General features: G+C 41.3%; 1 protein-coding gene across 1 annotated transcript in view; it reads left to right on the top strand.

Annotated features, from left to right (window-relative positions):
* The first annotated feature begins 556 nt into the window (after positions 1–556).
* Positions 557–11,790, top strand: part of PLAGL1 (PLAG1 like zinc finger 1) — a 32,697-nt gene continuing 21,463 nt past the window's right edge. The window contains exons 1-2 of the mRNA XM_005420102.2: positions 557–651; positions 5,514–5,556. Of these exons, the coding sequence (XP_005420159.1) occupies positions 5,538–5,556 (19 nt within the window). The 5' untranslated portion in view covers positions 557–651; positions 5,514–5,537. The remainder of the gene's footprint in view (positions 652–5,513; positions 5,557–11,790) is intronic.

The following is an 11,790-nucleotide window of genomic DNA, read 5'->3' as shown; positions in this document are numbered from 1 at the left end:
GATGATGGCAAATCAGTTTTTCTCTTTTGTAATTATGAAATAATACGATGACTTGAAAAAAAACCCCAAGTAATTGTAAAAGTACAAATGATGCTATTTTATATTATAAATAAAGTGATTTATAATTTCACCTATTTTACTAGTGAGGACTTTACATGTGGTAGATTAAAAATGCACAGAATATCACTGTTGGTCAGTGACATCAAACAAATATAAATCTTATGTGTGAGGGGTTGTACTTAGCATGCACTAAATCCTGATATGGAGGTACATGTGGGACTAACACAAACTTTAGAAAATCTGCATGGGTTTCTTTAGATGAAGATTTTGGCTGTGCATATAATTTTCCCCTGTTAGTACTCTGTTAATCTTAGGTAATTTCTACATCATTATTATTGTCTTTCTTGTTCATGAATTTGGGAGAAGAGAAGCTATGTCAGCAGTTAGCCCACCACAAGCAGTAGCAGTAGCCAAAAGAACACAAGCAGGGACATCAGTGAAATGCTAATGCTGTGTGATAGATTTCTTGTCTCCTGAAGGTGTTTTCTTCTGATGGACTGCAACCTGAGTCATCAGGTGTGCTGAAAGTTAAACCCCAGCAACTGATTTCTGTGGTGGTGGAAAGAGAGTCCTTCCTGATTGAATCTCAGTGTAAGTAGGTTAAGTGTGGTTTTCCTGTCACATCTTTCCTTGTGCATTTTAGACATGTGCAACTCTTTTTACTTACCATAGATGTCTTGAAAAAATACATTTACTTGTGTTTTACCTTTACTTAGTTAAAATATGATAAAAGGTACTTAGATAACAATGTCACTTACATGAGGCTGTTGTGAATCTATAAATGACTTGTGCTGGGCATTCTTCTGAGTATCCAAGCAATAGCAGTGTCCCTTTTCAGCTGTATGAGTAAGGTGGACAGATGACTTCACATAGTGAGATTAGTCTTTTGATGACTGGTTAACTAATGTGCCTCTTTGGTGGGCAGCATGAAACTGAGGTGCATTTGGGGGCTGCATAACATCAGATCACTACAAAGAGTGTGCCTGTGTGACAGTTGTCTTTGTTTTTGGACATTGTTTTCACGTGGAAAGCAATGTAAGGAATTCTGTAATAACCTCTGAGGACTTGGTGGGGGCAGAAGCTGGCTGGTCCAGAACAGCCACATTTCAACTCACAGTGGGTTCATAATTCAGAGGCTCTGATCTAGGTCTTTGTCTCTGCATGGCACAGGTCTCTTTTGCAGGCAGTGTGTTCTCTTCTTATCTACAGATGGCATCGTGTTGCAAGTGCAAGGGTATCACCCTCAGTGGGAAAGCTTTTTCTGTTGCTGCCACTTATGTCTCTTCCCATATCTGGGCCTGCTTTTCCCTTGGCTTTCTGTGGTATGATGCCAGGGAAGATAGATGTGCATCTTCTGAAAGAGAGGTCAGCGGAAGAGCTCTGTCATATGAGCCCACGTGAGAATCCTTGGGTGTTACATACAGGGCAGCTGTCTCGAACGGCAAGCTGTAGTCTTATGCTGCAGACATTGCAAAGGTCCCTCATGCAGCACTTTCCTGGCTTCCATTGCCATGGAGTTTGTCATCTGTGGTAAAGATGAGCTTCAAGACCAGGGAAATAAGTGCTTTTTGATGAAACCTTGTCATCCTCCTGGAACTCTGCAGTGACCTGCAGCAGCTGTAGCTGATGGAGTCTTTGCTGCCCTTCTTGCTGCCTCCCAGTGTGAACCACTGGTAAGCAAGGAAGTTATCAAGGCTATTGCTGGCAGCCTTCATGGATGTCTTGTGCATCATAAATAGCCCCATAGGTCCTGTGCAGGCTGGTTTTCCTTGCTGTGCATTTCCTTGTGGAAGTCACCTTTCTTTTGATGTAGCAGTGACTTTGATCCTCATTGTATCTCCTCTTCATGAACCATACCTGGAAATTGATGCCTGTTTTCATTACTTTCATGTCTTCTGCACCAGAGCAGAGCAGGTAGCAGTCATTGCCTTTCCCGTTGTGGATTCTGGACATCTCAGGGCAGTCCCACCACAGTCATATGTATCTGTTCTGAGTCATACATGCCCACAGTGTGCCCACTACAATAACTTATAAAACATAAAATGCATAGTCTCTGAATTTTTGGCAATGGTGGAGCAACTGACAATAACCCAATCCCTAAAATCCTGTCTCCTACACAAAATACACTGTGACATGTCCTTCTAGGCAGTGCAGAACCCATCCCCACTTCCTCTAATGGGTGCAAACCACTTTCCACCACCACAAAGCATTGAACTTTTCATCATTCAAAGTGCCTATAATCACTGCTTTGCTATCTTTTGACTGTTAACCATCTATTATATTTAACCCATCAAATCTTCCTCAACCTAAATGAATAAGTTATTTTCCTGATACCTGAAAGCCTGTAAAAACCTCATTAGGCTTTGCCTCACATTTTCTAGGCTGCAATTTTCATGTATGGGAAACATCCCCCACTCACCTTCTCTTCCTCTTCTGCCCATTCATTGATGAGAAAGGAAGATACTTAAGAGCAGCTGTGAACAACTTCTTTTGGCTGTGTGGGCAGCACAGCAAATTTGGCCGATATACCTACAGCCCTTTGTCTAAAGGTCAGTGTGGTTCATGGCCAGGCACCTGAGTTTACATGGACAAGTGACTGATGTGGCCAGAAACTGCCAGGCACTGTGCCAGCTTGGCACAGCATCTGTGGCTGCCCCAGCTCTGTGTGTTGGAACCCCCTTGGTCAAAGGGCAGTACACTGCACAAGGAGTGCCCTCATATCCTTGAAGAAGGAGAGAGATTTACAGTATGGTTTTGTGCACCTGGGATGGTAGGCAGTTCTGGGTCCCTGTTGAGGATACCTGCAGGTAAGAGCTGGCATAGCTTATGAAAGAGCTCGTAGTTCTGCTTAAACTCCCCTGCCCCTGCAAATGCAGGTCAAGCTTTGTTGTGCTTATCCTCACCCTGTCAGAAAGTCTGAACCAGCTGTTGGGAGAGGAGCAGTTCCTTATGGTGGTGTGCCTGCTGTTCTTCTGTCGTGTGAGTGGGTTGTGTTGCAGTGACTGGGATGCCCTCACAGAGGTGCTCCCTCTTGTTCTGTAGTTTCTATGCCCTTCCCAAGGGCTGGACTTGGGCATTTGGGGTTGCTGTTGTTAATTTCATCATAGAATTGTACAGGGGAAAAATTTCTCAGGCATCAGTGGCCTGTGGAGAAAAACACTTTGGTGATGTATCTCCAAAATGACATCACAGAACAACTCAACCAATTGAGATGTTCATAGACCACAGTGTCACTGTAACAAGTCTGGATGGAGGATATGTGGGGGCCAGAGAGAGCATGGTCACACCATATGTGTGACTATGAAGGTATACTAATGACTCAAACCATATGGGAGGGAAGAGCTTGTGTTTTGGTGGTTTACCAGGTAATTACCCTGCAGATTGAATGCCAACACAATGAAATCATTTTATCACGAATCTAGTTATTCAGTGGGGGAAAAGAAATCTCTGTTAGTTGATGGGACTGCTTTGACAGTGATAACATGTAGCCTGCTGTTTCTGGGAACGACAGAGGCTGGTGTGTGTACAGTCACATATGGATGCCATTAAAGTCCACTGTTCCCTCTGCAAGGGGTATATTTTTAGAAATTAACACGACAGACAAGAGTCTTGCTCTCAGCCAGAATGGCATGAAACTGCAGAATAGATTTTTTTCAGAAATAAAGTGTTTTCTGGGTGATGGAAATCATACTAGGACACTTGTTGCTTAGGAAGCCTGCTGTCAGCATGCCTGTTTTATCTGGAAAGAGGACTCACTGATGCCCCTCTAGCATGCGGGCCCCTTTACTTCTGCTTTCTCTCAGCACAACTCAGTTCTTGTAACCAGCCCAAATTAATTTGGAAGTATCTTACTAAACATCATTGTATTTTTAAAAATGAAGATTTTTTTGGACCCATTTCAGTCAGTAACAAAATACAGTTGTCTTCATCAGTGACATTTTCAGACAATCGTAGAATAATCTAGGTTGGAAAAGACCCTTCAGATCATCGGTCCAACAATTAACCCAGCACTGCCATGTCTCTAAGCACCATATTTACATGTTTTTAGAACATCCACAGGAATGGGGACACTTCCCATGGCAGCCTGTTCCAGTGCTTGACAACTCTTTTGATGAAGACTGTGTTCATAATATCCAGCCTAAACCTCTCTTGGCACTTCTTGAGGCCGTCTCCTCTTGTCCTGTCCCTTGTTACTTGGGAGAAGAGACTCATCCCACCCGGCTACGACCAGGTGTTGTAGAGAGTCATAAGGTCCCTCATAGCTTCCTTTTCTCCAGGCTAAACAAAGCCAGTTCCCTCAGCTGCTCCACACAAACTCTGTGCTCCAGGCTCTAAACCAGTTCTGTTGCCCTGAACTCACTCCAGCCCCTCAATGTCTTTGTTGTAGTGAGGGGCCCAGAACTGATCACAGGATTTGAGGCGCAGCCTCACCAGTGCTGAGTACAGGGGACAATCCCTGCCCTGCTCCTGCTGGCCACACCATTGCTGATCCAGGCCAGGATGCCATCGGCCTTCTTGGCTACCTGGGCACAGGGGGCTCATGCTCAGCTGCTGACCAGCACCCCCAGGTCCTTTTCTGCCAGGCCACTTCCCAGCCACTCTTCCCCAAGCCTGTAGCCCTGCCTGGGGCTGTTGTGACCTAAGGACAGGACCTGGCCCTTGGCCTTACTGAACATCTTTCATTCACCCTGATTCATATACACACACCCCTTTAAACACTGCCTTAAACACTGCCTGATTTATACAGGGATACATGACATACACTGATGTGATTTGTATTGTTATTTGTGTGTCCCCTTACTAATACATGCATCATTATTTCTGTAGCTCCAAGTAGCTTTATTCAGTCATTGGGATACCCGTGTGTTGGGGATTGCTCAGACAGCTACAGAAAACTCAGATGCTACTCCTATGTGCTTATAGTAAAATACAGGTCAAAAACCTGTAGATGAATGGGAAGAGAACAAGATGAATGAGTTCAGCAAAAACCAAAAGCCTCCATAAATCCTTCAAGAGAGCAATTAACATGTCTTGCTCTATATTTTAATATTCTTTTTTACTGCGCAAGGCTTGGGACTGTTAGAAATATCAGGCTTAAACACAGAAGAGCATGCAATGGGGTAAAATACATGATGCTTGAAAATTCTGTTGTAATTGATGCCTGGAAGATACATAATAATAAAAGTTAATGAAGATGTAGAATGCAGTGAACTGCTCTTAATTAAAATGCATTACATTAATATTGTCAGTTTACATTGTCTGTGAAACAAAGTGGAATCAGTTTTTCTTTTCCTCTAAAAACTGAAGTTTTTCCTTTTTAGATTTCTGTAGGTATGTTCTCCTTATTTCCTAAAGAACTGAAATACTATGCATGTGATTATTAGCATGAGATGTAAACATGAATAGCCCTAGTTCAGAAAACTGATAATTCTTTTTTCATTTATTTTGTGTAGGTTTCCTTTGCCTGATCTGTAAACATGTCCACAGACCTGCTCTGTAAGTACATTTCCATCATCCCATAGTGATTTTTTTGTGCCATATGTTTTTATTGGATTCCCAGATGTACTCATGATTGACGTCTTTTATCTGAAGTATAAAGTCTGCTTTTACATTTGCGTTTCTTCTGGGACATCTGTGAAACAATATTACCATTATAATCAATGAGATTATTCTTGGAGAAAAGCATGACTTAATGTGAGTAAAATTGTAAAAATCTGGCCCAAGTATAAGAACAGACTGGTTCATTGAGATTTAAAACTGCAATTCTCTCTGAAATGTTTTATCTATCTTTGGCACAAATACCATCCCAGATTACTACAGAGTGATGTGCTTGGGGTTTTTTAATCATCTTGTGAATTTAACTCTTGTGCTTCCAAGGCATCATTATCCCAGTCACATCCAAATTTCCTGCCTTATCACTATAATTTGTCCTTCTTCTTAACAGACAAGTGCTATATCCTTGTGCTTTGCTGTTGTAACTACCACGGAAGGTTGTTGTTCACATTTCCCAGATACTTGCACTCTGTCACTCCAGCTTAAATTATCTGAAGCATTAAGCACATTTTTTTCTGCTTGTTGATCTGATCTACATGCTTTCTTTTGGAGTCCCTCCAGTGCCTCAGCTGCCTTTTTTTATCATTGCCTCCAAGGGCTGCCCAGCTGCTCGCTGTGCAATATAAGAGAGGGAAATTTCAGACACACATTTTATCATTCCTCAGTACTTCCTTAGAGGAACAAGGAAAACAGGATTGGGGGTTTATTCATTGAAACTGCAATCAGTTAATAAATATAAAACCATCAGTGGCTTAATGGAAGGTAGCAATTATATGTGGAGATCAAGTTATTTGTTAAAATGCATTTTTTAAATTTCTTCTGTGAAATGGAAATTTCGAGGCATGCTTAAATGCCATTTAGATACAGAGAGAACTCTAAAACAAGGAATGCAAGATGCCTGACTGTATTGTATTAAACAGGCAAAACTATTATCAGGAGTGAAATATTAAAGAAAGCAGAGGGCAGGGTGGCTGCACAGGGGTCGTGGTCAAAGACCTGCTGTACTCAGATGTTTGTCTCTTTTAGCAATTTTATCCACTGGCAGTTTCATTTTTCTTTTTTGCAGCTCAGCGACAGTGCCTTTCTCATGTTCCCCCTAATGATCAGGGAGCTAGAGAAGTTGTCACCTGAGTAGAGGCTGAAGGAGTTGGGTGTGTTCTGCTCGAAGAGGAGGAGGCTCAAGGGGATCAAGTCATGGTCTTTCAGTACAGAAATGGTGGTTATGGAAAAGGAGTTGGAAGCAGCCTTTCCCCAGGCATGCACTGTGACAGGACAAGAGGCAATGGCCATGAGTTGCGTCAGGGGAGGTGCTTGTGGGTGCAAGGAGCATTTTCAGTAGGGGATCAATCAAACATTGGAACTGGCTGCCCAGGGAAGTGGTAGAGTTGCCCACACTGGAATTATTTGAGATACAGCTTGACAAGGCTCTGGGTAATGGTATTAAAGGGCCTGCATTCAGCAGGAGTCTCGGCTAGTTGATCATTACAGGTCTCCTGCAACTTCAGTAATTCTAGAGTTCTGTATTTCCTTGTGTTCTCAGCTGTCTTCTGTGCAGTGAGCTGTCATCCCTACCAGCTGTCCCTGGTCTTCTCAGTATTGTACTGCCTGTGCTGTGCCAGACCCTGTGATACTTGCTCATGTTAGTGGGATAGACATTTGTCTTCTCACTTGGAGACGTGTCAGTGGCCTGGAGGCAGTGCCAGTGCTGAGGGAACTCTCCAGGTTCCAGCTGGTGGGTGTTTGTGACAACCAGGTAGTGCCTTGGTAAAAAGTCAGTGCACAGGAGAATGCTAAAGAATGATATGGCAAATCTCTACAGGTGTGAATTGACTTCAGAGCTTTATGTCTGTCTGTATATAAATAAATATTTCAGGGCCAGCCTGTGAGCTCAGTACTAGCATATACTAACAAGCAACAAACACTAGGGTGTGTGTGAGGGATAATATCTATCAGACTGAGTTCCAGTTAGGGAATTTGGATACAACCAAACTGTTTGTGGGGGAAAAGAGAAGGAGATGAGAAGCATTTAGACTTGTGGAGCTGGTGCCAGGTGGTTTCAGCACCAGGTCTCTTGACTCTTACTGTTTAGCAGTAGATGTGTAGCCTAACCACCAGTCCTTAAACTTGACCATGACATTGTCTTTTGGTTCAATACAAGGTCAAATTTTAGCATTAAAAATCTTGTTCCAAGTTACAATAATGAAGACAAGATGTAGAATGAAAAAAAAGTAAAAATTCTAACCCCCTTAAATTCCTTAGGAAAAAACCCACTGCAGTCTAGGGCAAATTGCACAAAGAAAATATCATGGTTGCACAATACAAGGGCTGCTGCAGCTAGACCTCAAACTCCAGCAGCTGAGTCTTCAAGCTTGTGGAAATAAATCAGAAAAGCCAACATTCCAGAGAAGCTTCAGCACAATGAATTTGAGGTAGCAAACATTTCTCCGGTTTTGATGGAGAGGCTAAGGAAAAAAAAAGAAGTTTATGAAAAGTCTGTCAGCTACTGAGGTTCGGCTGGTCGGGGAAGCAGCAGACTTCCCTTGGAGCTTGTTTTTCTTTTTATCCTTGGATGAACTGGTGTGCAGTATATTATGCTGCCTGAATGTAGGGGTTTGTCACGGTTAGCGCCGGGGGCTGCCCCAGGAATGCAGGAAGGCGATGGGCGTGAATGGAGCGTGCAGCGCTCGGTGGGGACAGAGCCCGCTCTTCGGGAAACCTGTTGCTGCTCCTCTCAGCCCAGCCGGCCAAAGCCAGGCAGGAAAGGAGGTGGGTCTTTGATCTCTTTGTTGTAGCTGCTCCCTGGGAATTTGCTGAAATCAATGCCCTGTTTTCCTGAAGAAATGAATGGCTATGCCTAACTAGCTTTGTGAAGCGCTGGGGAATTCACTGCTTCTGTTTATTGACAGCTGAAAAGGAGCACATGGTCCTGAATGGGTCCTCCTGGGGAAACAAAACAGAGCGGAGTTAGACTTAGTTGAATACAGGGGCATTTGGAAAAGTCTGCTGAAGGAGGATGACATGGTTCCTTACACCCTGTACTAGCATAGCCTGACTTTTTAGTAAAATTGCCATTTAAAATAAGGTAAGGTTTGTTTTGATTTCCATATGTAGTGCGATTATGAAATGTTTGCAGTTCTGTTCTTGAGTGCAAAACCAATGTTTGAGTTGTATTCTGTCGTGGGAAATACCTAAGTAACTCTTGTGCTGTTTCGAGCCTCTGTGTGAGTTCATTTGTTCTTTTTCTAGTGGTGATTAATGAATATGAAAAGTAATAGAAAATCAGTATTTGGGTCTTCCAGTCAGGTCCTGAACATCAATCATTCATGTAGGCTATGATATGTAATTTTTTATACCTTTGAAAATCAGCCGAGTTGCATCAGATGATTTCTTAACTGGTACAGACTGCTGTGTCAATACTTACACACAAGGCAGTGACTAACAAGAGAGCCTGTCTGGCAGAAAATCTGAGAATCTCAAAATCCTTTGAAATGTGAGGATATATTTCCAAACCTCTGTTTCCACGTGTGGACTCCAGGCAAGTGGCAGACTGACCACTATTCTTGCTGCTGGCTTTAGGTGTACACGGGTTTTTTTTGTAAAGACAGAAAAGAATAGCAAGAGGAGGATGATGATGAAGAGGCAGTATTTTCATTGTTCAAGTTCAGAACAGTTTATTAGACCAAGGGCATTTGGTGTGTAATTCATATGTAAATTTTCCACTGAAAACAGGAGAACAAATTGCCAGAGTTTCTATATTAGTTTCTGTGGTGACTGAAGGAAAAGATTTCTGGGCTCATGCAGCTAAAGCTTCCAGGTGTGGCCCAGTTAGGATAGCAGGAAAAACCTTAAGTAATGTCATTTCTTCCTTTGTTATTTTAAGTGTAAGGGCAAGCTCAGAGCGAGTAATTGCCGCCACGCAGCCTCATTCTTGCATGGCAGTAGGAATTGCTGGGGTTTTGTTGCAAACCCCATTAAAAGAGTCTGTGCATGGGTGCAGTAGTTTGAAAATTCTCAAGTACTCCCCTCATTTTGAGAGAAATGCTTGGGAAGTTTTATGTTTTGTTGGAATGGTTTGTGTTCCTCAGTCTGGCATTTTTTTCTTCGAATGATTTTGAGCTAGTAATCTTAACTAGTTTTGTTGCATTTTGTGCTTTTTCCAGCAGATAACTTATCTGCTTTTCTTGGAAGAATTTGGGCTCCATAGGCAAACATGCTTTCTTTAGATTACTTTGTGATCCTTAAAATCAAAATACATTGCTTAACTGTAGAGCATCAATATGTTTGCTTGTAGCTTCTGCTGTTAAGTTTCCAAGATTTTCAGAGAGAAAAAGCAAAAAAAACCCAAGCAAATGCATTTATGATTTTGACTGAGATGTGGAAACACTGAACTCAAGCATGTACATATCAAAGTTTGTAGGCTGTGTTGTCATTATTGTTATCCAAATGTGTCAAGACTGTTTTTTGACCTCACTTAAGTATATTTATGCATGATAGGCATTGGAAGCCATTAAAATGTAAAGCTAAAGCTAGTATAAAGTTAACATTTGAGTTGGACATGAGATATATTTGTTGGTCCTTTTAGTGCTGTAATCTAGATCTGTTATGAAAACGTTGACCAGTGAGGGTTCCTGGGTATTTGTAGTGGTGCAAATAGAAAGGAATCGCAGTTGCGGAAAGCGCAGTTGATCGGGGCTTTTTTAGTTGGTGTAATGGGGAAGCAAGTGGATGATTCATGTGTGACACGGAAGGTGGCACTTGTTCCCTGTTCCTCGGGCGATAAGACAAGGCAGAGTGTGTTATGTTTAACTTACTGGACTGGAAGGTGCTTGGGCAGATGTGAGTGGGGAGGTGCATAGGGATGTTCTGGCAGGACAGTTGTCCCTTTGCCTCTTCTAACATCTTTATAAAATATGAAATTGTTTTGACCTGTTGGCAGTGTTGAAGTGGAAGAAGTATAAAATGTATTTCTAACCAACAGAGTAAAATATACCAAATATAAGGTGAGATATGTAATCATACACAGCTTTAAGTAAATATGTATGTTAAATAACCAGAGTTATGTAAAGACATATCTGAGGAATGGTGCATTTCTCCCTGGGTGATGTCTTTAACATCTGTTCATCTTGTTCTTAGAGCTAGGAAAGTGAAAACAGGAACAAATTCTTTGCAACTTTGCATTGCAAGATTGCGTCTTAGATTCATGTAAGAATTTATTTGTGCATGTGCGTGTGACTTTTGCAAATAATTTTTTTAAAACTATAGATTAATCAGAAATCTATAAAAAGTGTTTGAATTTTATTTGATCTCAAACTAAGATGACTCTCAGCAGAATAAATAGAGCTGTATGGAGATACTTTATAATCTGAGTTGAGAGCTTAATCTATATAAAAAATCTGCAATTTTTTTAAACCCACAAATTTTTGCAACTCTTATGCAATTCTCTTATAATAATCTATAATAATCTACTTTGTATTTCTGTATCTTACAGGGCTGTTCTTATGCCTCAGGAGAATAGTTATTGTAAGGAAAATGTACTGCACTGCTGTCTAATTTGTTGCTGCCAATCTTATCAGCCTTTTTTAATTGGTCTGTTAAAGAAGTGCAGGTAGAGATAATTTCTTTATTACGGTATTAGCCAAGATATTAGCTAATTATCATATGGTTCCCCATAAAAATATTCTTTGTAGGAAAAAAATAAATGTTGGATCTTAGGAAAAAGAAAATGAGTGAATGGAAACACAGACATGATACTTGCACATGGGAGTATTTTTTCACAGAAATACATTTTTGTCTCTGTTCAGCAGCAAAGCTTCTCAATGCCTATGTGTTTTTTTTTTTAAAGAAATCACTTCATGCCTTAAAAGAGGAAAATAATTTAACAGGCTCATAAAGGCTAAGGATGAGAGTCTCCTACCCATTTTGTTCCCAGAGAGGCTGGGAATCAAGCATGCTTTTCCTGTTGGAAATGAAGCAAGGAAAAACAGAAGTTGTCTGTTATGAAGGGGATGCATAGTAAGAACTAAAGCTGTTCTGCTAAGCTGTTAATGACCCTTCATTTACAAAAGCCAATTCTTTTAAAAGACAACTCCTTCATTTTGGTATTTTAGATATATACTTTAGGGTTCATTGATAAGGAAAAAAAAACAACTTTTTTTTTTCTCTTGGGTGAGTGGGAAT

This window comes from Geospiza fortis, unplaced genomic scaffold (assembly GCF_000277835.1).
Source record: "Geospiza fortis unplaced genomic scaffold, GeoFor_1.0 scaffold162, whole genome shotgun sequence".
Classification (NCBI taxonomy): Eukaryota; Metazoa; Chordata; class Aves; order Passeriformes; family Thraupidae; genus Geospiza; species Geospiza fortis.
Note: the sequence above shows the minus strand (reverse complement) of the source record. Positions and strands in the feature narration are given on the sequence as shown.